General features: G+C 41.9%; 1 protein-coding gene across 2 annotated transcripts in view; it reads right to left on the bottom strand.

The window, feature by feature from the left end:
• Nucleotides 1-17347: 17347 nt before the first annotated feature.
• The window catches only part of CDYL (chromodomain Y like), a 121367-nt gene continuing 112985 nt past the window's right edge, over nucleotides 17348-25729 (bottom strand). For both annotated transcript variants that reach the window (XM_068236836.1, XM_068236837.1), the window contains 3 exons: nucleotides 22223-22433; nucleotides 18894-19037; nucleotides 17348-18802 (listed from right to left, as the gene is read on the bottom strand). In XM_068236836.1, coding sequence (XP_068092937.1) covers nucleotides 18644-18802; nucleotides 18894-19037; nucleotides 22223-22433 — 514 coding nt within the window. In that variant the 3' untranslated portion in view covers nucleotides 17348-18643. The remainder of the gene's footprint in view (nucleotides 18803-18893; nucleotides 19038-22222; nucleotides 22434-25729) is intronic.

Raw genomic sequence — 25729 nt, 5'->3', positions numbered from 1 at the left:
GTAAAGTTTTACTTAGTTCTGTAATTACAGATTGATGATGTGCAGTGCATCTGAAAAGTATTCACAGCCCATTGCTTTTTCCATATTTTGTTATGTTACAACACTATTCCAAAATGTATGAAATTATTTTTTTCTCAGAATTCTGCACACAACACCCCACAATGACAACATGAAAAAAGTTTGAGGTTTTGGCAATTTTATTAAAAATAAAAAAACTGAGAAATCACATAAATCACATGTTTATAAGTATTCACAGCCTTTGCTCAATACTTTGTTGATACACCTTTGGCAGCAATTACAGTCTTAATTCTCTTTGAATATGATGCAGTACCTGAAGACCTCTCCAGAGATGTTCAATCTGATTCAAGTGTGGGCTCTAGCTGGGCCACTCAAGAACATTCACAGAGTTGTCCTGAAGCCAATCCTTTAATATCTTGTCTGTGTGTTTAGGATCGTTGATGAACAGTCGCCCGAGTCTGAATTCAAGAGCGCTCTGGATCAGGTTTTCAGCCAGGATATCGCTGTACATTGCTGCAGTTATTTTCCCCTTTATCCTGACTAGTCTCCCAGTTCCTGCAAAACATCCCCACAGCATGCTGCTGTAACCACCATGCTTCACTGTAGGGATGGTTTTGGCCAGGTGATGAGCAGTGCCTGGTTTCCTCTAAATGTGTAGCCTGGCATTTACACCAAAATGTTCAAACTTAGTTTTATCTGACCAGAGAATTTTGTTTCTCATGTTCTGAAAGTCCTTTAGATGCATTTTACTAAGGAGTGGCTTCTGTCTGACCACTCTACCATACAGGCCTGATTGGTGTATTGCTGCCGAGATAGTTGCCCTTCTGGAAAGTTCTCCTCTCTCTACAGAGGACCTCTGACAAAATGACCATAGAATTCTTGGTCACCTTCCTGACTAAGGTCCTTCTCCCCCGATCCCTCAGTTAGATGGCTGGCCAGCTCTAGGAAGAGTACTGGTGGTTTTGAACTTTTCACACTTATGGATGATGGAGACCACTGTGCTCATTGGGACCTCCAAAGCAGCAGAAATGTTTCTGTAACCTTCACCAGATTTGTTCCTCAAAACAAATCTGTCTCAGAGGTCTACAGATAATTCCATTGACTTCATGCTTGGTTTGTGATCTAACATGAATGATCAACTGTGGGACCTTATATAGACAGGTGTGTGCCTTTCAAAATCATGTCCAAATGAATTTACCACAGGTGGACTCCAATTAAGCTGCAGAAACATCTCAAAGATGATCGGGAAACAGGATGCAACTGAGCTTAATTTTGAGCCTCATGGCAAAAACTGTGAATACTTATGTACAGTGGTGTGAAAAACTATTTGCCCCCTTCCTGATTTCTTATTTTTTTGCATAGTTACATAGTTATTTTGGTTGAAAAAAGACATACGTCCATCGAGTTCAACCAGTATAAAGTACAACACCAGCCTGCTCCCTCACATATCCCTGTTGATCCAGAGGAAGGCGAAAAAACACAAAGCATGGTCCAATTAGCCCCTAAAGGGAAAAATTCCTTGCTGACTCCAGATGGCAATCAGATAAAATCCCTGGATCAACATCATTAGGCATTACCTAGTAATTGTAGCCATGGATGTCTTTCAACGCAAGGAAAGCATCTAAGCCCCCTTTAAATGCAGGTATAGAGTTTGCCATAACGACTTCCTGTGGCAATGCATTCCACATCTTAATCACTCTTACTGTAAAGTAAATAAATGGCTAAAACGTTTTTCCTCAATGCGCAGATCATGTCCTCTAGTCCTTTGAGAAGGCCTAGGGACAAAAAGTTCATCCGCCAAGCTATTATATTGCCCTCTGATGTATTTATACATGTTAATTAGATCCCCTCTAAGGCATCTTTCCTCTAGACTAAATAAACCCAGTTTATCTAACCTTTCTTGATAAGTGAGACCTTCCATCCCACGTATCAATTTTGTTGCTCGTCTCTGCACCTGCTCTAAAACTGCAATATCTTTTTTGTAATGTGGTGCCCAGAACTGAATTCCATATTCCAGATGTGGCCTTACTAGAGAGTTAAACAGGGGCAATATTATGCAATATTATGCGAGCATCTCGAGTTTTTATTTCCCTTTTAATGCATCCCAAAATTCTTAATGCATCCCAAAAAAAACTCAAAACCTACATGGCCCTGTGTGAAAAAGAAATTGCCCCCTGAACCTAATAACTGGTTGGGCCACCCTTAGCAGCAATAACTGCAATCAAGCGTTTGCGATAACTCGCAACGAGTCTTTTACAGCGTATTGGAGGAATTTTGGCCCACTCATCTTTGCAGAATTGTTGTAATTCAGCTTTATTTGAGGGTTTCCTAGCATGAACTGCCTTTTTAAGGTCATGCCACAACATCTCAATAGGATTCAGGTCAGGACTTTGACTAGGCCACTCCAAAGTCTTCATTTTGTTTTTCTTCAGCCATTCAGAGGTGGATTTGCTGGTGTGTTTTGGGTCATTGTCCTGCTGCAGCACCCAAGATCGCTTCAGCTTGAGTTGACGAACAGATGGCTGGACATTCTCCTTCAGGATTTTTCGGTAGGCAGTAGAATTCATGGTTCCATCTATTACAGCAAGCCTTCCAGGTCCTGAAGCAGCAAAACAACCCCAGACCATCACACTACCACCACCATATTTTACTGTTGGTATGATGTTCTTTTGCTGAAATGCTGTGTTACTTCTACGCCAGATGTAACGGGACAAGCACCTTCCAAAAACTTCAACTTTTGTCTCGTCGGTCCACAAGGTATTTTCCCAAAAGTCTTGGCAATCATTGAAATGGTTTTTTTAGCAAAATTGAGACGAGCCTTAATGTTCTTTTTGCTTAAAAGTGGTTTGCACCTTGGATATCTGCCTTGCAGCCCGTTTTTGCCCAGTTGCCCAGTCTCTTTCTTATGGTGGAGTCGTGAACACTGACCTTAATTGAGGCAAGTGAGGCCTGCAGTTATTTAGATGTTGTCCTGGGGTCTTTTGTGGCCTCTCAGATAAGTTTTCTTTGCGCTCTTGGGTAAATTTTGGTCGGCCGGCCACTCCTGGGAAGGTTCATCACTGTTCCACGTTTTTGCCATTTGTGGATAATTGCTCTCACTGTGGTTCGCTGGAGTTCCAAAGCTTTAGAAATGGCTGTATAACCTTTACCAGACTGATAGATCTCAATTACAGTACTTTTGTTCTCATTTGTTCCTGAATTTCTTCGGATCTTGGCATGATGTCTAGCTTTTGGAGGTGCTTTTGGTCTACTTCTCTGTGTCAGATAGCTCCTATTCAAGTGATTTCTTGATTGAAACAGGTGTGGCAGTAATCAGGCCTGGGGGTGACTACAGAAATTGAACTCAGGTGTGATATACCACAGTTAAGTTATTTTTGAACAAGGGGGGCAATCACTTTTTCACACAGGGCCATGCAGGTTTTGAGTTTTTTTTCCTTACTAAATAATAAAAACCATCATTTAAAACTGCATTTTGTGTTCAATTATGTTATCTTTGACTAATAGTTAACGGTTTTTGATGAGCAGAAACATTTAAGTGTGACAAACATGCAAAAGAATAAGAAATCAGGAAGGGGCAAATAGTTTTTACACCACTGTACATAAAAAAAAAAAAAAAAAAAAAAAAAACTTGGCAAAACCTCAAGTAACTTTTTTTCAGGTTGTCATTATGTGGTGTTGTGTACAGAAATCTGAGGAAAAAAATAATCCATTCTGGAATAAGGCTGTAAGATAAAATATGGAAAAAGTGAAAAACGCTGCGAATACTTTCCGCATGCACCGTATAGGAAGAAACCACCATTCAAGGACAACTGTAGTGAGAGGTTTATGAAGGCTGCCATATTTATTTCCTTTTAAGCAATACCAGTTGTCTGGCTATCTTGCTGGTCCTCTGCCTCTAAAATTTGTAACCATAGACCCTAAACTAGCATATACAGATCAGAAGTTTTTGACTTTATAGTCAGATGTGACAAGATTAGCTGCATGCTTGATTCTGGTGTTATTCAGACACTACTGCAGCCAAATAGACCAGCAGGGCTGCCAGGCAACGGATATTGCTTAAAAGTAAATAAATATGGAAGCCTCCATATAACTCTCACTACATTTGTAGTCTGACGGACCAGTAGTTTGTAAAAATATGGCGTGTGTACACGCCTTTAGTCATGTAGTGGATCAATGGGGAGCCCCGGCAGGAGTTGTGAAGATGCTTTTGCTGGGACTCTAGTGTTCTATATAAAAGGAAGCAGTGGCGGTCCCAGCGGCTGGATGCCAAGCAATAGTAGCAGCAGAGCCACGCAGATGTCAGGTGAGCTCCAGGTTACCTGGGTCTGAAGTAGCTGCAAGGGACAGGGAGTGGGTGTCTAGGAAGAAATTCTTCAATCAGGATTTAAAGGACATCTGACGTGAGAGGGATAAGGAGGCTGCCATATTCATTTCCTTTAAAGCAGTACTAGTTGCCTGGCAATCCTGCTGCTCCTCTGCCTCTAATACTTTTAGCCATAGACCCTGAACAAGCATGCAGCAGGACAGGTGTTTCTGACATTATTGTCAGAACTGACTAGATTCGCGGCATGCTTGTTTCTGGTGTTATTCAGACACTACTGCAGACAAATAGATCATTAGGGCTGCCAGGCAACTGGTATTTCTTAACTCCTTCCCGACTACCTAACACCGATAGGCGTTGGGAAAGTGACAGCCCCAGGACTGCCTAACACTGAAAAGCGCCAAGTCCTGGGGTGGGGTTTTGCAGGGGATCGCGCGCATCCCCTTTTTATGCCTCCACTCCATCAACAGTCTCTCAGCTGTGATCTATTAGACTGTTAAAACCGCCATCTATTTACATAGTACAGCGCTGCAAACTACTGCAGCACTGTACTGGGGACCGCCATGTCACTCGGCTGTCCCCTAGAGAGGCTCTGATCACGATCTCCTATCATTGGCTAATGCCTATGAGACGGGATCGCCCTGATTGGCTGGCAGTGGGAGGGAGGGGAATAATAAAATTAAATACAAAATGTATAAATTTATAAAAACAAGCAAACACTATTAATAATAAAAAAGCAGCCTGCAGCAGCGATCAGAGCCCACCAACAGAAACTCTGTTGGTGGGCAGAAAAGGGGGAGGGATTAATTTGTGTGCTCAATTTTAAGGCTCTGCAGCGAGCCATTAAAGCTGCAGAGCACTAATTTGTAAAAAAAATTGCCCATGGTCCTTAAGTGGTTAAAATGAAATAAATTTGGCAGCCTCCAAACTCTTCTCACTTCAGTTGTCCTTTAAAGGGAACCAGAGAGGAAGCTAGGTAAAAAAAATAGAGAAAGCTTTTATACATACCGGGGCTTCCTCCAGCCCCATAAACCTGGATCGCTCACACGTCGCCGTCCTCCGCTTCCTGTATCGCCGGTACCGGGTCCCGTCACTTCCAGCGGACGCGGCCAATTTTCCGCATGAACAGGGGTTCCCTCCATATCCTTATGCATGGCACGCATTAGGCTAAGAGGAAGCCCCTGTGATGCGGAATATTGGTCGCGCCTGCCTGCCGACTGGCGGAAGTGACGGGACCCAGTACCGGCGGACAGAGGAAGTGGAGCATGGCAGCGTGGGAGCGATACAGGCTTATGGGGCTGGAAGAAGCCCCAGGTATGTATAAAACCTTTCCTCCCAACGTCTCTGGTCCCCTTTAAGGCTACTTTCCCACCAAGGGAACGTTATGGTCGCATAACATGCCCATAACGCAACGCATGGTTGTGTTGAAGTTGGACATCAGATTGAGCTGCGTTATGCAGCTCTCAAAGCGGCCGCTCCAGGTTAGTGATAGGAAGTCCGGATCTTTTTAACCCTCTGGGGGATAATCCCGAGCTGAGCTTGGGGTAAGCCGCCACAGAGGATTTCTCAGGCCCTGGTGGGCCGATTTGCATAATTTTTTTTTGTTGCACGCTAGCTGCGTGTATATACCGATCGCCGCCGCTCCGCGCTGATTCGCCGCTACCCGCCGTGCCGCGCCGCTCCCCCCCCCCCAAGACCCCGCGCGCAGCCTGGCCAATCAGTGCCAGGCAGCGCTGAGGGGTGGACCTGGACTCCCTCTGACGTCACGACGTTGTTGACGTCATCCCGATCATCGCCATGGCGACGGGGGAAGCCAAACAGGAAATCCCGTTCTGAACGGGATTTCCTGTTTGCTTTGATTGCCGGAGGCGATCGGAGGGGGTGGGGGGATGCCGCTGCACAGTGGCTATCATGTAGCGAGCCCTTGGCTCGCTACATGATTTAAAAAATAAAATTTTTTAAAAAATAGTGCTGCGCCACCTCCTTGGCGATATAATTGTATCCCCCAGGAGGTTAAGGATTCGGATCATTTGAATCAGATCATTCAAAAGATCCGGATCTTTGATCATTTAAATTATTTTACTAGGGAAGCAGACTGGGTGAAATGACTAGCAGGACAGGACTTTCCCTGCACTGTACATTCTGTATGTTCCTGTTTCTTCCAGACAGACATCCACTGTGAACCGAATCTTTTATTTTGATGATCCGGATGATTCGACTCACAAAAAAGATCCAGATCAAATGAATGATTCGTTCATGATCCGGACAACACTACAGAGCAGTGAATATTAATTAGCCATGTAGCTGGCCCCGGAGGAGGGGGGGAGACCTCCACCTCCAACATTACTGAGCATGTGCAAACAGTCTAATGTGGCTTAGCCCAGTATAACGTACAGCATGCAGCACTTTGTTTAAACGTGCTGCGTTACTATGTAACGCAACGTGTGCACTGTGAACAGCACATTTATTTTACAGTGCTGTGAGTTAGACTGCGTTACTGGCTGCTGTAACGTGGGACTTTAACGTCCCACTGTGAAACCAGCCTTAAGGAGAAGAATGAAGAAATATAATTCAATGTTAAAAGAGACAGATGAAAATAGGCGAAAGTTTAACCATTTCAGCCCACAGGGATTTTTCACCTAATGCATCAGAGCAATTTTCACCTCCCATTCATTCGCTAATAACTTTATCACTACTTATCACAATTTATTGATCTATATCTTGTTTTTTCCGTCACTAATTAGGCTTTCTTTGGGTGGTACATTTTGCTAAGAATTATTTTTTTTATAAATGCATTTTAACAGGATTAATAAGAAAAAAATTCATTATTTCTCAGTTTTGGGCCATTATAGCTTTAAAATAATCCACGCTACCATAATTAAAGCCAATGTATTTTATTTGCCCGTTTGTCTCGGTTATGACACCATTTAAATTATGTCCCATCACATTGTATGGTGCCAACATTTTATTTGGAAATAAAGGTGCATTTTTTCCGTTTTGCGTCCATCACTATTTACAAGCTTATAATTTAAAAAATGTTCGTAGTATACCCCCTTCAAATGCATATTTAAAAACCCTTAGGTAACTATTTGTCTTTTTTTTTTTTTTATTGTAATTTTATTTTTCCATGAAAAATTTTATTTGGGTAATATTTTGGTGTGGGAAATAAACAGTTAATTTTTAATGTTATTATATGTGTAAATTGTAATGTAAAAATATGTAGATGTAGTTTTACTATTTGGCCACAATATGGCCACCTTGAATTTTTTTTCCTCCTTGTGCTTCTCGCTAAGCAGAAGCACAAGGGGGATGCGGAAATTTTTACGTACAGAAAGACTGAATCCTCTTGTGAGAGCGCTTCGGTTTTTCTGCTGGGGACATGGATCAGTGATCGGAAACCATGTTCCCGTTCACTGATCCCAGGGCTACCAGGGGACACCACGGTGGCACGCCCGCGCCACCGCAGCAGAGCAGCCGCCCGGACGTGAGCTTCACGTCCGGGCGGCAGAAATAGTTAGAGTGGGGAGGTCCATGCTATCCGTTAACCCCCCCCCCCCTACACACACACACCCATTGCAGGCCGGTATAGCAAGGATGTCCTACTCAACTAGCATGGTGTTCCACCATACTGGTCCAAATGGTACATGTTATGGGGCCTCTGTAAGAGACAGGCAACAAAGCCCTTGTCCATATTATGGCCAAGGTGCTCATCCCCAGTTTAGTACCCAGTAATATGATGGTTAACTACCACCACGCATGTGGAGATCTTATGTTGGAATCTGGGAGCCACCTTTAATAAGAGGACCCCTCAAATATCCGTCCCCTTACAGGTAAATCGGTATTGAGGTGTCACTTTTGACCCTATACCCATTTAGTGTAAAAAGTAAACTTTTAACTTCCTTTTATATAAAGAAGCCGAGTCTGTACTATTCTGTTTTTAATCGGTCACTTTCTTTTATTTGTCTTTTCTTTATCTTGCTTGGAAAATAGTTTCCCGACTGATGCTCCCTGCCGGGCTATCACTGCTGATTGAGGCTACCAGCCTCTCCTTGCGGCAGCTAAGCCAGGTATGCCAGGCCTGTCACTACTCACCCTGCAGCACCAACCATTGCAAACATTCATCACTCCTCACTGCTTCTTTGTTGCTTGGAACACAGGAAGCCCCAGCAAAGTATTTTTGGAGCTCCCCATTGGTCCTCAGTCTAGACCAATGAGAGTTAATCCTAAATAGGATTTTCATTGGTAAGTTTAATAGTAATTAGTAATACACCTTAGGGAGGATTTTCGCTGGTCTGGATCATGGCCCCTGTTGGAGATACAAAAATGCTTTTTTTAGGGGCTGCCCGTATTACAGAGTGCTGGAGAGGAGTAACGGGTGTTGTGACGGTGCTGAAAGGAAACAGCTAGTGATAAGCCTGCGGGTGTACGAGCTGCCGAGAGGAGCGGCCCTGTGAAGGCGGGAACCTGAAGTAGCAGCAGCAATATTCCACTGGAGAGCTCTGGGGTCTCCTTAATTATAAAAAATGCTAGGTTCATGCTGTGGAAAACCTAGGGACTTTACACCTGCTCCATTAACAGCTCTAAGCTGACGTTTATGTTTCACAATAAGCATTGCTTTCCGGTGGCACAAAAAGGGGAGTAGGATCGGGTGTAAAGAACTCATTGGGCAGTAAAAATCATCCAAGCTAGTTATTGAACACCCTACAGCATGCTATTTTCAGTCGATAGGATTGGGTCCATTGACCCTTATTCAATTCACTTTTTCTCCTAAGTTTTTCAATACATGACGTTTTAAAGAGAACCTGTACTGTGAAAATCTTACATAAATAAACGTACCAGCCTGTTTGCTGTCTTCTCCTAGCCCTCTGTGACATTTTCACCACTCCCCGCTGCTTGATTGGTGATAAAATCAGTTTTATTCATTGTTTTTGTAAACAATGAAGATGGCCGCCAAACAGGAAATACATCATCAGAGGAGGTGCCCGTTTGCAGTGGCTCCTCTCAAGCCTGACTTAACTGCTGGAATGTTACTCACATTTGTTGCCTTAGCTGCTTGTCTGAGCTCTGCACTCACAGCTGTTCACAAGGTCACAGCTCTGTGAGCCTGCAGACACGCTGCCTGTGACTCATACACACAGCACACAGGAGAGCAGAGGAGGGCGTGCATAACTTCTCCCTATCACAGCAGAGGCAGTGCATTCCTCTCTGGGTCGACAAAGCTCGACAAAGAAAAGAAGATTAGATATATTTCAGAGACAGTGCAAATAGAAAAGGCTGTAGTAATCCAGAAGACATTAGAACAGGCATAGGAACTTATAGGATAGAAGAAATAAGGCTGACAATTTTGTTACAGAGTCTATTTACGCCATCAGCAAGCAAGCAAGAAAATACTTAATAAATAATTTTGACATTACCTTTTTACCTACTTTTTCAATTGCTAAAAAGTAATCTCCAAGGAGAAAACTTGTAGAGAAAGTGCATTGAATAAGCACTAGTGAAGCTTGCACAATTTAGTTTCCAGCTTTTTGAAAAGAAATTAGTTAAAGTAAAGCTCCAGACTAAAAATCGACTCAGCAGCACTGAAAAGGCCTGGTGTTTATTTAACAGTTTCACAGCATCAGAACTTTGTTTCTCTTATACAAGCCTCGTTTTTTAGATGCACAGAAGAAAACTGCCCTGGCATTTTTCCCCTGATGCTGTGCAAAGCATGATGGGATTTCTGATGATGTTGCTCTCGTTCTGCTGTTTTGGTGCAAACATTTTTTTCTTACATTGTGAATTTGACATTTGAAGCCTAGTGTGTGCAGCTGGAAGGGGTTATCAGGACACAGGACAGTTGGAACTGTGTCTCCTACTCCCTGTCACCTCCTTTCAACCAAAAAGATGGCTGCCCCCATGACAAAGATGGCAGCCCCCATGAATCACAAACATTTGCCTGTTCTTTTAAAACAGGGTGAGTAAGAGATTATATTACCAATCTATTCTAATTAACATAACTAATGTAACTTAATGAAAGTATGTTTGTTTAGGCTGAAGTTCCCCTTTAAGCTTTGTACTGTATGAACCTCATCATGCTTATTACTTTATTAACAAATGTTTTATTGCTTTATCTTAAACCATTTATTCAGGAAAAAATAAGACCAGGTACAATTAGAAACAATAAAGATACAGTAACTAAGAATGTTTGAGTGACAATCCTCTAGTCTAGCATAGTTCATCACTGAGTGGCCAAGAATAACACATGGATTTCATAAGGAGTGCGGCTACACTAATCTTTTATTTTTTTTGGACAGCAATACTGACTTCATCCCACCCTGACATTCATTAGCAAAACCTCTCAGGAATTTATTCCTCCACACTAATTTTCACCTAATCTGTAAAATAACTTTTCAACACTGCCCAAGCAAAAATAGCTCAACACAAAACTGGCCCACACCTTCAATAATAAAGTTTTGCACCTTATTTTTAGTACTGTACTTTCATTGTTGCTGCTTATAAGGTTTTAGATCAACAAGGTGAAAGCTGATAAGCAGAGATAATTCATGAGATCGTTTGAGAATCATCTACTCCTGTGTGAAACACCGGGTACTTTTTAAAAAAAAATACGTTGAGATTTCTATATCCTTGATATTTTCAAGGATACCCCAAAAAAAGTCCCAGTTTGGTCCAGTGAGTTGGCGATGTTGGTGACCTTTGACCCGGACATGCTTCTCTGTGCATGTGAAGTATGTCGGGTCGGCAGCCTTGTGACCGCACCCTCCGCTAGTCTCTGTCTATGTGCTCACATAGGGAGTATGTCAGAAGGCTGCTGACCTGACATACTGCGCATGTGCAGAAAAATATGTCCGAGTCAAAGGGCGCAACCTCACCACATCAAACAGACTTTTATAACTTAACTGAGGAGGATGCTGGCATGCAAGAGGTGCGATAAGAATTTTTTTTTTTTTTTTAGGTCAGTTTGGGTCTCCTTTAATCAGTGTCTGATAGGAGAGGATCCTTTTATGGACTATAATTTTTGAATATTTTCTATACAACTCATTAAAATACCAAAATAAATACTACTACAAAGTAATTTGCTTAATCTGTGCCCCTCGTTCTACTTTTCTCAACACAAATTTAGGACTAGGGATTGTCAACGAGATGCAAATTGATTGGCTGATGCAGGATTATACAAATGTTGTATGCAAATGAATGCAGCTTAAAAATGGACCAATCGAATTTTACTTCAGCAGGATTTCATAGGTTCATTTTCAAGCTGCATACATTTTTATACAAAAGGTAGCCATACACTGGTCGATTTGCCATCAGATTCGACCAACAGATAGATCCCTCTCTGATCGAATCTGATCAGAGAAGGATCGTATGGCTACCTTTACTGCAAACAGATTGTGAACCGATTTCAGCCTGAAACCATTCACAATCTGTTGTGGTGGTGATGGTGCTGCTGCCGCCGCTCCCCCCACACATTACCTGCTCCGCCTGCACGAATCCTCCCGGTCACCGCTGCTCTGTCTCCGCTCTGGTCTCCAAGTCCGGCATGCTTTGCTTCTTCCTGCCCGGCAGGAAGTTTAAACAGTAGAGCGCCCTCTACTGTTTAAACTTCCTGCCGGGCAGGAGGAACTGAAGCATGCCGGAGACCAGCACGGACACAGAGCAGCGGTGACCGGGGGTAGTCGCGCCGGCGGAGCAGGTAATGTATGCGGCTCAATTGCGTCGGTCGTCGGACAATCGAACGCCGCTAGCGACGCGCTCCCTACCCGCGGGCGATCGACGGTAATTTTCCGCACGGAGCGATCGACGGGATCGGACGAAATGGATCGAAATTCGGCGTGTAGCGCGAACGATTGGCAGCAGATTCGATCCCAGTGATCGAATCTGCTGTCGAAACGGCGGCAAATCGGGCCAGTGTATGGCCAGCTAAAGTTTGCATAATGCTGCATCACCTCAAAATTATTTCCATCTCATTAACCATCCCTACTTAGGACAGGTCATGCAGCTGAAGCTTGAGTACACAGCAAGCAAATCAGAGGAGTAAAGCCCAACTTTGCATGCATAATACAGGATTTACTAAAAGCAGTATATAGTTAAATGTTTTACTTAAAGCTGACACAATGTTTAAAAATAATTACCCATAAGTAAACAATAGCTTTTCTCTCAAAGGGGGTGGGTAATTAGGACTGTTTGACACACTATGTCTTTGAAGAATCGGTCCTTCTGGGTAATTAGCTCAATAAAAGAATTAGCTTCCTGAGAGCTCTGCGGAAGGTCAGGTCTGCTGAAACAGGCTAAAAATACTACTTTGATTGTAAAATACAAAAGGTAAATGAAAGTTTATTTTAATAATGAAACAGATTGTTGGCATGCATTTTTCATGTGCTATAGAAATGTCCTGAGTGCTAAAAAGGTGCTCGGTTCACTTTAAGGCCAATACCCTACCCACAACCATTTTTCTGACAACTGGCGATTTTTTGAGCAGCGAGCAATTGTTTCTGTGAACTTGTGACGTGGATCCAGACACGCTATCATGCAAACTTTGTTTAATGTCATGCAACGGTAATAACCAGCACGGATCACAGTGGATCGGATCTTTAAAGTAGCGCAAATGCTTGACTTCCCGTTCGTGCCTGTTGTGTAATCTTGCATAGTGTCGCGTGATGTCACCCCCAGGAAGATGAATCGGGCAGCGCTCGTCGTTGGGGACGTCGCTGGAACCTTCTTCCTGGGTTGCTGTGGTGAATATGTAGCTTTCTTTAGAAAGGAAATTTTCCGTTAGACACTGCTCGTATGCAAACAAAATTATGTGCAAAATACACTGCCAATACAATTCTATGGGTATGTTCAAAGCCATCCATCATATAAAGGCTAGAAAACACACTAGGCAGAATCGCATATCTGTTTTCAATAGCACACTCTGCCTAGTGTGTTCCTACCCTAAGCCTGGATTCACGGTAGTCAGTTGCATAAAGCACAAGTTAAAATAAGTGTGAACTGCAATGGAGACTTGGCATAGACTTTAATGCAAAGCCTGCATGCAGCAAGTTAGAATAATGTGATCCATTACTGTGAACAAGTCCATAGAATAGTATGGGCAGTAAGTTGACATCCAAAATTGTTCTGCAACCCAACTGAGCACTGTGAACCTAGCCTAAAGGACAAATCTTTGCCTGAATACAGGTGTAAATCCAACTACCTGTAGTAAGGCAAAACAATACTATGTCTGCCTTTCTCTGAGACCAATCCTGCTCAGGTTAGCAATCTGCTTAATTGGCTTCCTAAATAATTGTTATAGAATTCCAACGCACCGAAACAACCCAAGAACCCTGCCTATCTCTCCTTTCCATAGAGATGAATAGATATGTTCAGCCAAGCTCTAAGTTCACATTGTAGTCTGGCATTCTCTTTGCTAGATTGTGCACTGTTGTACCAAGCTTTATTCAGCAAAGATACAAGACTTCTTAAAAAAAAAAAAAACTCAAACTTTTACATTTGGGGATATTGCACAACTTACATCACATACAATTGCATTTTTTTTCAAATTGAAAGTCTTTTTAAATCGGATACAAACCACTGTTCGCCTGCAAACATCTAGGGTGCATTTACACTTGTGCATTGTGTTGTGCAGTACTACCGCATATAAACTCACTGTGCATACAATTGTGTTCACAACTCTGCATGAATGCCTATACAACTGCAGGGGAAATAAATTCACATGCAGTATTACTGCACAATGCAAATCACATAGGGTATATTCACTTGTTACTACACTGTTAAGACAAGAGTGTGTAAAGACCGTCAAACATTATGTGTGCTGCCTGCACATGTTAAGTTTACGTATAGGGAATATACCCCATAGTGTGACCATATTCTTAGCCTGAAGCTATACATTTTGGAGCCTGCATTTGTCTCTTTGAGAAATACAGTGGAGGAAATAATTATTTGACCCCTCACTGATTTTGTAAGTTTGTCCAATGACAAAGAAATGAAAAGTCTCAGAACAGTATCATTTCAATGGTAGGTTTATTTTAACAGTGGCAGATAGCACATCAAAAGGAAAATCGAAAAAATAACCTTAAATAAAAGATAGCAACTGATTTGCATTTCATCGAGTGAAATAAGTTTTTGAACCCCTACCAACCATTAAGAGTTCTGGCTCCCACAGAGTGGTTAGACACTTCTACTCAATTAGTCACCCTCATTAAGGACACCTGTCTTAACTAGTCACCTGTATAAAAGACACCTGTCCACAGAATGAATCAATCAAGCAGACTCCAAACTCTCCAACATGGGAAAGACCAAAGAGCTGTCCAAGGATGTCAGAGACAAAATTGTAGACCTGCACAAGGCTGGAATGGGCTACAAAACCATTAGCAAGAAGCTGGGAGAGAAGGTGACAACTGTTGGTGCGATTGTTCGAAAATGGAAGGAGCACAAAATGACCATCAATCGACCTCGCTCTGGGGCTCCACGCAAGATCTCACCTCGTGGGGTGTCAATGGTTCTGAGAAAGGTGAAAAAGCATCCTAGAACTACACGGGAGGAGTTAGTGAATGACCTCAAATTAGCAGGGACCACAGCCACCAAGAAAACCATTGGAAACACATTACACCGCAATGGATTAAAATCCTGCAGGGCTCGCAAGGTCCCCCTGCGCAAGAATGCACATGTGCAGGCCCGTCTGAAGTTTGCCAATGAACACCTGAATGATTCTGTGAGTGACTGGGAGAAGGTGCTGTGTTCTGATGAGACCAAAATAGAGCTCTTTGGCATTAACTCAACTCGCTGTGTTTAGAGGAAGAAAAATGCTGCCTATGACCCCCAAAACACCGTCCCCACCGTCAAGCATGGGGGTGGAAACATTTTGCTTTGGGGGTGTTTTTCTGCTAAGGGCACAGGACAACTTAATCGCATTAACGGGAAAATGGACGGAGCCATGTATCGTGAAATCCTGAACGACAACCTCCTTCCCTCTGCCAGGAAACTGAAAATGGGTCGTGGATGGGTGTTCCAGCACGACAATGACCCAAAACATACAGCAAAGGCAACAAAGGAGTGGCTCAAGAAGAAGCACATTAAAGGGATACTGTAGGGGGGTTGGGGGAAAATGAGTTGAACTTACCCGGGGCTTCTAATGGTCCCCCGCAGACATCCTGTGCCCACGCAGCCACTCCCCAATGCTCCGGCCCCGCCTCTGGTTCACTTCTGGAATTTCAGACTTTAAAGTCTGAAAATCACTGCGCCTGCGTTGTTGTGTCCTCACTCCCACTGATGGCACTAGGAGCGTACTGCGCAGGCCCAGTATGGTCTGTGCCTGTGCCGTGTGTTCCTGGTGACATCAGGGTAAGCGAGGACACGGCAACGCAGGTGCAGTGGTTTTCAGACTTTAAAGTCTGAAATTCCAGAAGTGACCCGGAGGCGGGGCCGGGGCATCGGTGAGTGGCTGCACGGGCACAGGATGCCTGCGGGGGACCATTAGAAGCCCCGGGTAACTTCAACTCATTTTCCCCCAACCCCCCTACAGTATCCCTTTAAGGTCATGGAGTGGCCTAGTCAGTCTCCGGACCTTAATCCAATAGAAAACCTATGGAGGGAGCTCAAGCTCAGAGTTGCAGCCTCGAAACCTTAGGGATTTAGAGATGATCTGCAAAGAGGAGTGGACCAACATTCCTCCTAAAATGTGTGCAAACTTGGTCATCAATTACAAGAAACATTTGACCTCTGTGCTTACAAACAAGGGTTTTTCCACTAAGTATTAAGTCTTTTATTGTTAGAGGGTTTAAAAACTTATTTCACTCAATGAAATGCAAATCAGTTGCTATCTTTTATTTAAGGTTATTTTTTCGATTTTCCTTTTGATGTGCTATCTGTCACTGTTAAAATAAACCTACCATTGACATGATACTGTTCTGAGACTTTTCATTTCTTTGTCATTGGACAAACTTACAAAATCAGTGAGGGGTCAAATAATTATTTCCTCCACTGTATACCTGGACTCCAGGTGCTACCCTTCCTATTGCATGGAAGATTTTTAATTCTATTTAAAGGACAACTGACGTGAGAGAAATATGGAGGCTGCCATATTTATTTCCTTTTAAGCAATACCAGTTACTTGGCTATCCTGAGGAGTCTCTATCTCTAATACGATTAGCCATAGCCCATGAACAAGCATATTCAGATCAGGGGTTTCTGACATTATTGTCAGATCTGACAAGATTAGCTGCAGGATTGTTTATGGTGTTATTCAGACACTACTATAGCCAAACAGCCCAGCAGGGCTGCCAAGCAACTGTTTTTTTTAAAGGATATGAATATGGCATCCTCTATATTCTTTTCACTTCAGTTGACTTTTAATTATCAGGGAGATTACAAATAACTTAGGTTACTTTACTTATATCAGCAATTAGTGTAAGCAATCCAACAGTGAAACAGATTAAAAGTTCTAACGTTTGTGAAAAGAATCAAAGGGTAAAAAACAGGAGAATTGTACATAATTAGTGAAATAGATATGAAGTGATTTTAAAATGAACAACATAATTTTCAAAGAAATAGAACAATTAAAATAATGAGAAAAGCATATCATAAATTTGATCCTATGAGAAATCTGCAGATTCTCAATTCTGCAATGGGACATGGAGAGGAAAGTCTGGTACACATTCCGTTATGGAAATACCAGGGCTTATACATAAACTCTCAATTTGAATACAGTAATTAAAATCTCTGCATAGAGCATGCCTCAGGAAGGTTTGCAGTTCAGCAAGTGCCTGCCCACCCATGCCATACATTCCATAACTGAAGTTGTAGCATGCTTGCAAGGCACCAATTAGGGCTTGCACCATTATTAATATGTTACATTTATCAGAAGTCAGTTTTCTATTTCTGAAACGCAAGGCATTTGAAGTTGCTAGGGTTTATTGCAGTGGAACGACACTTTAAATCTAATAGGACCTTTCTAACATTGAGTTTAAAAAGGCACAAAATCAGAAGTACCAGTGTTACCCAGGAAAGCAGTGATTTTGTTAAGAAAATTAGTTTTATTTTCGCCAATGTCACAGCTGTGCATTTTAGAAAACTTTACAGACTGTACAATTTATGTATTTATGCTTTAGAACAAAGGCATCGGGTCCAATGAATGCAAAAATACTGTACCAAGCTACGGGCAGATTTACAAGGGGAACAACTCTCCAACAAGAATGGGAGATGGTCATCTGGAAGTAAAAATGTAAAAACTGTACAAAAATAATATGGATTACTTTTCTTCATACATTCACCAAACTGCAAACACAGATATCCAATTAATAGTAATATATCTGCAGTCACAAATCATTTAAACGCTCCCAAAGGAATGGCACATTTGATATTTACAAGACATGTGTCTACACTATACATAAGAAGTAAAATATATTTATATACGTTTTATATAGTGTATCGATTAAAAAGGCAATAGTATAGTACACGCCTAACGAAAAGGTAGTTTTTGGGTGGAATATTTTGAGCCTTGATAGTGTACCAAAATTAACTTATTAAATAAAATATATTCTAGTGAAACCTAAAATTTATACAAGTATGAACATAAAATTATTTTTGGTGTAATACATAACCTGCATAACATCTATGAAGATTCATCCCAAAAAACTTAAGTATTTTAACTATCCAAAAGAAAGTCTTAGAGAAGCGAATAAACCACCCTTTAACACAAGATAGCTCAGTGACCTGTTAATACTGCACCACACAAAGAAAAACATCTTGACAGTGGTTTCCTCATGCTTATTCCATATTCATTCTGAAAATATGTCAAGATAATTTTCCTTTAACATTTTATGAGCACGTCCTGAGAACACACACTTTTTGGGTTTATTAAAATGTATCAATGATTGGTTATAGTCATGTGGGTTTTTAGTCCATTCAAAAATTAGAAAAGAAAAATAAATGTCTGAGGTATTTTACCTTTCTTGCTTTTTAAAAAACAACATTGCCTCAGCTTAACCTCAAAGGTCAATGAAAGTTAGGGCTGCTACCCGTTTTATTTTAAATATATAATACATATACTTTTAAACAAAAATATGCATTTTTAGACATCCCTGTCTCAGTGTTTTCACCGTCCTCTTTCAGTATGAACAGTAGTTCAAGATATGAAATGACGAGGTTGTAGACAAAGACGTTAAGTCTTTAGCGCCGGCTTGTGAACAGCTGATGGCAGGTTTTAATCCATGTTTGTTAAAAATTAAATAATTTAGGGCATCATAAACAAAAGATGTCCCTGAAAGTGTTTCAAGGCTTCTTCATAAAACAAGTAACACTTTGTCTCCTTTAGAATTCATCAATTTTCCTTTGCAAATATTTCAACATCGAGTCCATTCCTTGGGCAGATCCCCAGATTTTTTTTAGCACTTCACACTCTCTTTCATTTGTCTGTTCCAATTCTGGCCGCATAACATTGCGGACTAAAGCTTTAGATTCTTCAAGTACCTAAAATAGATAAAGAAGTACAACTGAGTTTTGGTCCAAGATTTAGCAAATAGGCAATTCATAAAGGTTGAAAGGCATTAATGCTACATACCATTGGATTGCAGGTAACAAGTTCTCTAATGCGAACCATGACCTCTTGTGTGAAAGTTCCAGGCCAGAACACTTGAGATACAAGGCCTTTCGCACATGCTTCTTGTGCAGTTAACTTTCTTCCACTAAGTAACATCTCATTTGCCTAACATACAGAACAAAAATGTGTGAGTAATGCAAAAGGCTAACATGAAACATGAACGGATAAACAAGTAAAAGACCTCAAGGAAAGACGACAAAAATTCAAATTATGTTCAAAACATACTCAAAGAACCTTACCCAAATTAAAGTCTGGACTATTTCCCTACAATAATTAAACAAATTTGCAACCCCTTAATCGCAAATGTGTTTCCCGATAGAAAGGTCTCAGGGCAGTATATCAGAAGTATTTTTTTTTTATAAATTGGCTTACTTTTACAGCCATCCCGGGTCCCTTCCTATTCAATAAGCCAGCACCTATTCAGTAAGGAGATCTTTGGGTAAGACTCCCTAACACTGCTACTGCCTACTGAGTGCGCTCTAGTGTCTGCCTTGCAAGCGCTTTGAGTCCGACAGGAGAAAAGCGCTATACAAAAAAAAAAGGAATTAAAGGAATTATTGGTAAGGTAAAATAAGCATATGAAAAAATATTTCGCAAAGTGCCTCTCACATAAGTTAAAAAAAAAAAAAAAATGAATGCAGCCAATAAAATAAAAACAATATGTATTTAGCAATGTATGCTGGTTATATATACCTGAAAGACTTCTAGCAAACGATCATAAACTCCTATGAATACACCTTAAATTGAATCAAATACATTAAGATTTTATAACACATTTTTCTCAATGTGCTTTAAAAAGATAATAACCACTCAAAACATACCCCTATACAGCTTGGAAAATGACCAATCAAAATAAGCTACTGCATTTCATTGGTCCTATTCTGCATAAATGTACATACAATTAACCTACAATTTGCACTAGCTCAAAATTATTAGTATTTCTACTTCACCTTGTGAACCTGAACTGAATGATGTCAAAATTAGTGAAGGTCAATGATATGCAAATAATGAAGAGTTGATGAAGGATTATGCACATTTTGTATGCAGCTTGGTGAAATAAGATTTAGTCATTTTTAAGCTGCATATGCTGGTGCTATATAAAATAATAATAATAATGATGATGATGATGATGAGGATGATAATACAATATGCATAAACCTGCATCAACTCAAAATTATTTGCATCTCATTAATCAGCCCTATGTACCTGTACCCAATAAATCTAGGAGTGGCATTTTCATTTATATGTACCACATAATAGGAAGCTTCCTTTTCAATGTTTTGGGTTAAAGATGAGGTTTTTATAACATAGTGAGCCTGATCCAATTCACCCTTTCTCCCAAGTTAAATAAAATGCCTTTTAAGCCACCAGCAAGCAAGGAAATAGTACTTTTTCACTTTCTTTTTGGTACCTTTTCATTTGCAGAGTGTTAAAAAGTTATTTTAAAGCGGGAGTGTCACCATAAAAATTAAATTTCAACAGCAACTGGTCTGAGTGTATTAAGTGATAAAGATGTTAATCCTGCATTCAAAATTTTCTGCTGTTATGATTTGGAGTTCTCACATACTTAAAGCGGAATATAACCCTGCATTTCAACTTTGCTCTAAAACATTATTTACAGCATATTATATGCAAACAGCATTTTTTTTTACTAGACCAGCATTGGAAGGGTTACACACAGAGCTTTAAAGTTCCTGGAGAGAACTGCTCCCCGCAGCCGAAGTTTAGATAGATACATTTAAGCAAAACAAAATGTAACAAGTGTGGAATGTGACTCACTCTCTCTGACTGTGCAGGAGCTGGAGGACAGCCAAAGAGTGTGTAACATTCCTCACTTGTTACATTTTGTTTACCTAAATGTATCTATCTAAACTTCGGCTGCGGGGAGCAGTTCTCTCCAGGAACTTTAAAGCTCTGTGTGTAACCTTTCCAATGCTGCTGGTCTAGTAAAAAAAAAAATGCTGGTTGCATATAATATGCTGTAAATAATGTTTTAGAGCAAAGTTGAAATGCAGGGTTATATTCCGCTTTAAGGAGCACTGGCCCTTTAGTAGTCAGTGCCAAACAGTTGCATGCTGGGGGTTCTTTTTATCTATAATATATTCCTCCTCTTCCCTTTATTTCCTTGCCAGCTGCTTATCTGAAACACGATCCCCTGCTCACTTGTGTTTACAAGCAAGGCTGAGGTGACTCCGTAATTGGAGGAGAAAAGAAAAAAAGTAAAGGGCAGAAAGGACCTCAGGATTTAGCCTAAACTGTGGGCAAAAGACATGGCCCCCACCAGGAACAGAATTCTCTTAATTTACTATAGAACATTCACTGAAATCAAAGTGTGGACAGTACAATACATGTGTTATGCAAGTAGATCAAGTATTTATCTACTTATATATGTGTTTTTTTTACCCCTGGCATAGGATGGCTAATCCTACTGCTTAAACAGAAAATGAAAAAATTATCCTAGGAGAAAACTGAATTGGATGAGGTCCATGCCAAGACTGTAAGCAGTCCCATCTGAATAATGATAAAATATATGATTTTTTTTTTTTAATTATGATTTCATTTATTCTTGACTCTGAACACACATTTTTTAAAAGACAGATCGTATTATTCGGAATATAAGACACCATTTTTCTAATCCAAAACTAGGGGGAAAAGTGAATGCGCCTTTTATAGATACGGTAAAATGTTGTGCAGAGTGCGCAGGGAAGCACCGCATCCTGGCCAGCGTTCCTCTCCCGCCTCGCTTCAGTTCTGCTTTGCCTCACGTTTCTCTTCTCCTCCAACATCTTCTGATATAGCGGTATAGTGGCAGGCGGCCTCAGTGTACAGCCATATCGGAAGATGCTGGAGATCAAGAGGAATGCATGTTGAAGCAGACCCGGAACAAGGGAGAAGAGGAAGCAGTGCTGAATTGGCAAGAGCTGAAGTGTTAGTGCAGTGTAGCCTAGTTGAGAGGGCAGTTTTTTGTGGGGTTCCATAAGACACCCCCCCCCCCCCTCACTATGGACCGACCTAGGTTAAGTATTTTTTTCCCTGATTTTTTACCTCTAAACCTAGGTGCGTTTTACAGTCTGAAGCGTCTTATATTCCAAAAAAATCTGTTACTGAAAGTAGGTGAATATGTTTCTTATTCTAACTATGAAGAGGTTACTGTATCCTGGAAATCTTTTAATAAATGGTATGTGCACATGACTTCATAGTGTTATTAGGTTTTTGTTGTGTGACTGCATTTTTCTACAAATTACGGTACATGCAAAAACTACAGTTTCTGAACCAAAATATCAACTTACCGATGCGATACCCATTATTTTTGGGAACAAAAGTGATGAACAGCCATCTGGACTTTGTCCAAAAGTAGTATAAGGCGTCTGAAACCAGGCCTTCTCATTTGCCCAGATTACATCACACAGTGGTAATATGGATGCACCAAGTCCAATGGCAGGTCCATTAACAGCAACTATTATTGGTTTCTTAAACTGGATAAAAGTGTTCACAAACATCCTAGAAAAAAATTGATAGAGCCACTAAATAATAAGCCATTAGCAATGTATGCCATTAGCAATGTATATACACAATATGTACAGGTTGTATTTCATTAAAACTGTATGTCAAAACATGCAGTAGTTCCACAGATACAGACTGATAAAATCCAGTGAACGTAAGTAAACTGCACCAGTCATTTATGAAATCAGCTAGGTTGTTTCTTCCTGTCCCAAATTTATTAACCTTAAGGAATGTTCATTGATACCTTATTCACATAAAACGGTGGTAGTCAGGAGAGGAAACCCAAAAGGCAGATTAAGACAACATTATTAAAGGCTTGAGGCATCTGCCTGCTTTGCTCTGAGGAGTCACTTTGACAACACGCTAAAAGGCCTACTTTGCCATGAATGGTCATAAGTTCACTGGTATAACAATAGGGCCTGCAGCCCCTGCCCCCGCAGGGAGCCCAGGCCCCCCTCGGGGCCATTTTGGGGGGCTGGAGAGGACGCAGCATGAGTGGAACGCCATGTTGCACTTCGGCGGGGAGGGGGGACGGTCCCCCCCCCTCACCTCGGGCTCTTCCCTCTGCGCTCCCCTCCAGTGTTGAATAGTTTGTGTATGCAGGTGGCAGGCAGCGGCAGATACATACCTTCCGTGCGTTCCAGCGTGGACGTTTCTCCCTCTAGTATCTGACACGACTTCCTGTATAAACAGGAAGTCAGGTCAGAGGCTAGAGAGAGGAAAATCCACGCTGGAGCGCACGGAAGGTATGCATCTGCCGCTGCCCGCCACCTGCATACACAAACTATTCAACGCTGGAGGGTAGCGCAGAGCCCGAGGTGAGGCGGGGGACCTTCCCCCCTCCCCGCCGAAGTGCAGCATGGCTTTCCCCTCATGCTGCGACCCCTCCAGCCCCCCATAATGGCCCTAAGCGGGCCCCGAGGGGGGAAGCCCACTTAGTATTTCTGCAGGGGGGCCCGGTGGGACCTTGTTACACCCCTGCATAAGTTCATGAATTAGACAACAGATGTTCTACAGCCAATGGCTAAACTTGCTTTACCAGGTGTGTTTGCTTATTTTCCCTGTATGGAGGAAGGGAAAGACTTGGTGCAAAGAGAAATTCATGACAGTCATTTATTTCCTGATCGTGTTGTCCCTCTCCTCCTCCATCCACGTGTCCGCCAGCATTTGACACAAACTTTCAGCCGCACAGCTCCCTCCATTAAGGAGTCGCCGCACAGCTTTGCCGATCTAAGAGCCAATCAGGCGGGGGACACTTCCCCAGACCACCAATCACGCTGCTTTAAGTTTCCTGGTCTATTCAAACATCACCCGATAGTCCCGAGGGCGGAAGCTCAGCCCGTCATTGGGGCCAATCACAGCACTCCCTCAGTAGCAGGGAGTGCACTGATTGGCCCCACTGATGGAAGAGTTGTCCCGCCTATCGATCGACAAAGCTGTAATGTGACTTTTTAATGGAGGGAGCTGTGCGGCTGAAAGATTGTATCTTAAAATGCTGGCAAACACGTGGGTCGGCGGAGGACATCACGCGGCAATAGAAAGGAAATACGAAGGACACAAAAGAGCTACAAGTATGTATCACATGCGCTGGCTGACACGGGGACAGAGGTGGAGGACATTGGTAATAGAATGGAAATATGAGATGGGGGACACAGAGGACATGGGAACAAAGCGATTAAGATGCCCAGCATATGGGAACCATACCATGGGAACCGCTGCCCCGCCTCCTTCCCTCCTTACAGCAGACGCAAGACGCGCTGCTGTTATAGGAGGAGATAGTACTGCATGAAGTAGAGCGGCGCCTGGGGGAATCCGGAGGCGGCCGCCCGCTCATAAGGTAACATGAGTGGCGGCCGCGGGGGGGGGGGGGGAGGGGCGAGATGACAGACCCGCCGCGGCCCAGCTGGAAACTGCCAACGGACCGGCAGTGGGCCGCGGCCCGGGGGTTGGGGACCCCTGCTCTAAACCTAGGTGCGTCTTATAGTCCGAAAAATACGGTACTTAGAAGTGATGTTGCTCACAATAGGGTGTAACTTGTCAAATACAATGTTTCATAAAGCAGTATGGAAGAAGAAAGCCGGGCACTGCTACATAAAAGCCCTTTATTGTGGCTGGGTTAGTGGCATACAGCTTTGGAGGGAAAAAAAGGCCTGACAGCTTTTTCGCAAGGTGTACATGTGTTTGCCTCTGACAAAGCAAGGCTAGACCTTGTAAAACAGATGTCAGGCCTTTTTCCCCCCACTGCTGTATGCCACGAACCCAGCCACAATAAAGGGCTTTTATGTAGCAGTGCCCAGCTTTCTTCTTCCATACTGCTATATTCACTGCTGAACAGGAGCATGCTAGCCTAGGAGTGATTTATTCCATCCCTACTGCATTCTGGTGCCAGTACTTTGTTCTATCTTTTTACAATGTTTCATAAAGGGGTATTTCTTCTCATGTTGGGAAACCGTGGTTTAAAGGTCACAATACCATTAAAGTGGACCCAAATTAAAGATGCAAGATTTCAGAAATAAAATCTATTTTTTTAAATTATAATAATAAATAGCAGCCTTTTTTTCAGTTGCATGATGACAAATATAAAAGATTTAAAATTTATTGGAGGAACCCCTCCCTTTCTTTCATATTGCTGGGACAGAATCCGGCAGACTGGTGGAGTAGGTGGTGTCCGGCAAAGGAGGAATTGCTAATGTCTGCCACATGTATAACCCTAGTTATGAAAAGAGAAGGGTAAAAAGCATGCACTGAAATGCTCATAGGCTTGAAGGAGTGTTTATTTATCTTTGTATGTTTCGGAGTGGTGCAACTAAATATTTTGAATTAAAAAATGTTTGTGTCCGCTTTAAGGTGTGCTAGGAAAAAGTCACTAGCCAGTTTACACAAAAGGGAAATGCTTCACCTTATCACCATGCCAAGACAAAAATAAAATACATAAAACTCAAACTAGCATGGTACCATATAAAAAAACCTTGTCTCATTAAGGGACCTAGCATGTATCAATGTCATCAGCAAAACCTTTGTGTAGGGTACTAAAAATCCATAAATTGGGAACTTTATGCTCCTCTATGTTCATTAACTTCTTTTCAACTTGAACAAAATGAAACATATTTAAGCAGTAGGCATACCGGTTGTGTGTGTGTGTGTGTGTGTGTGTGTATTATTGCTTTATAAAGTGCCAGCATCCTCTATACATAGCTAATTTATAGGCAGAAGGCCACAGGGAGTCATCTCTGATTACTTTATGGACAGGGATGGGGGGAGGGGGGGGGGGAGACCACAATATCAAGAAGCCG

Source organism: Hyperolius riggenbachi, chromosome 5 (genome assembly GCF_040937935.1).
Source record: "Hyperolius riggenbachi isolate aHypRig1 chromosome 5, aHypRig1.pri, whole genome shotgun sequence".
Lineage (NCBI taxonomy): Eukaryota > Metazoa > Chordata > Amphibia > Anura > Hyperoliidae > Hyperolius > Hyperolius riggenbachi.
Note: the sequence above shows the minus strand (reverse complement) of the source record. Positions and strands in the feature narration are given on the sequence as shown.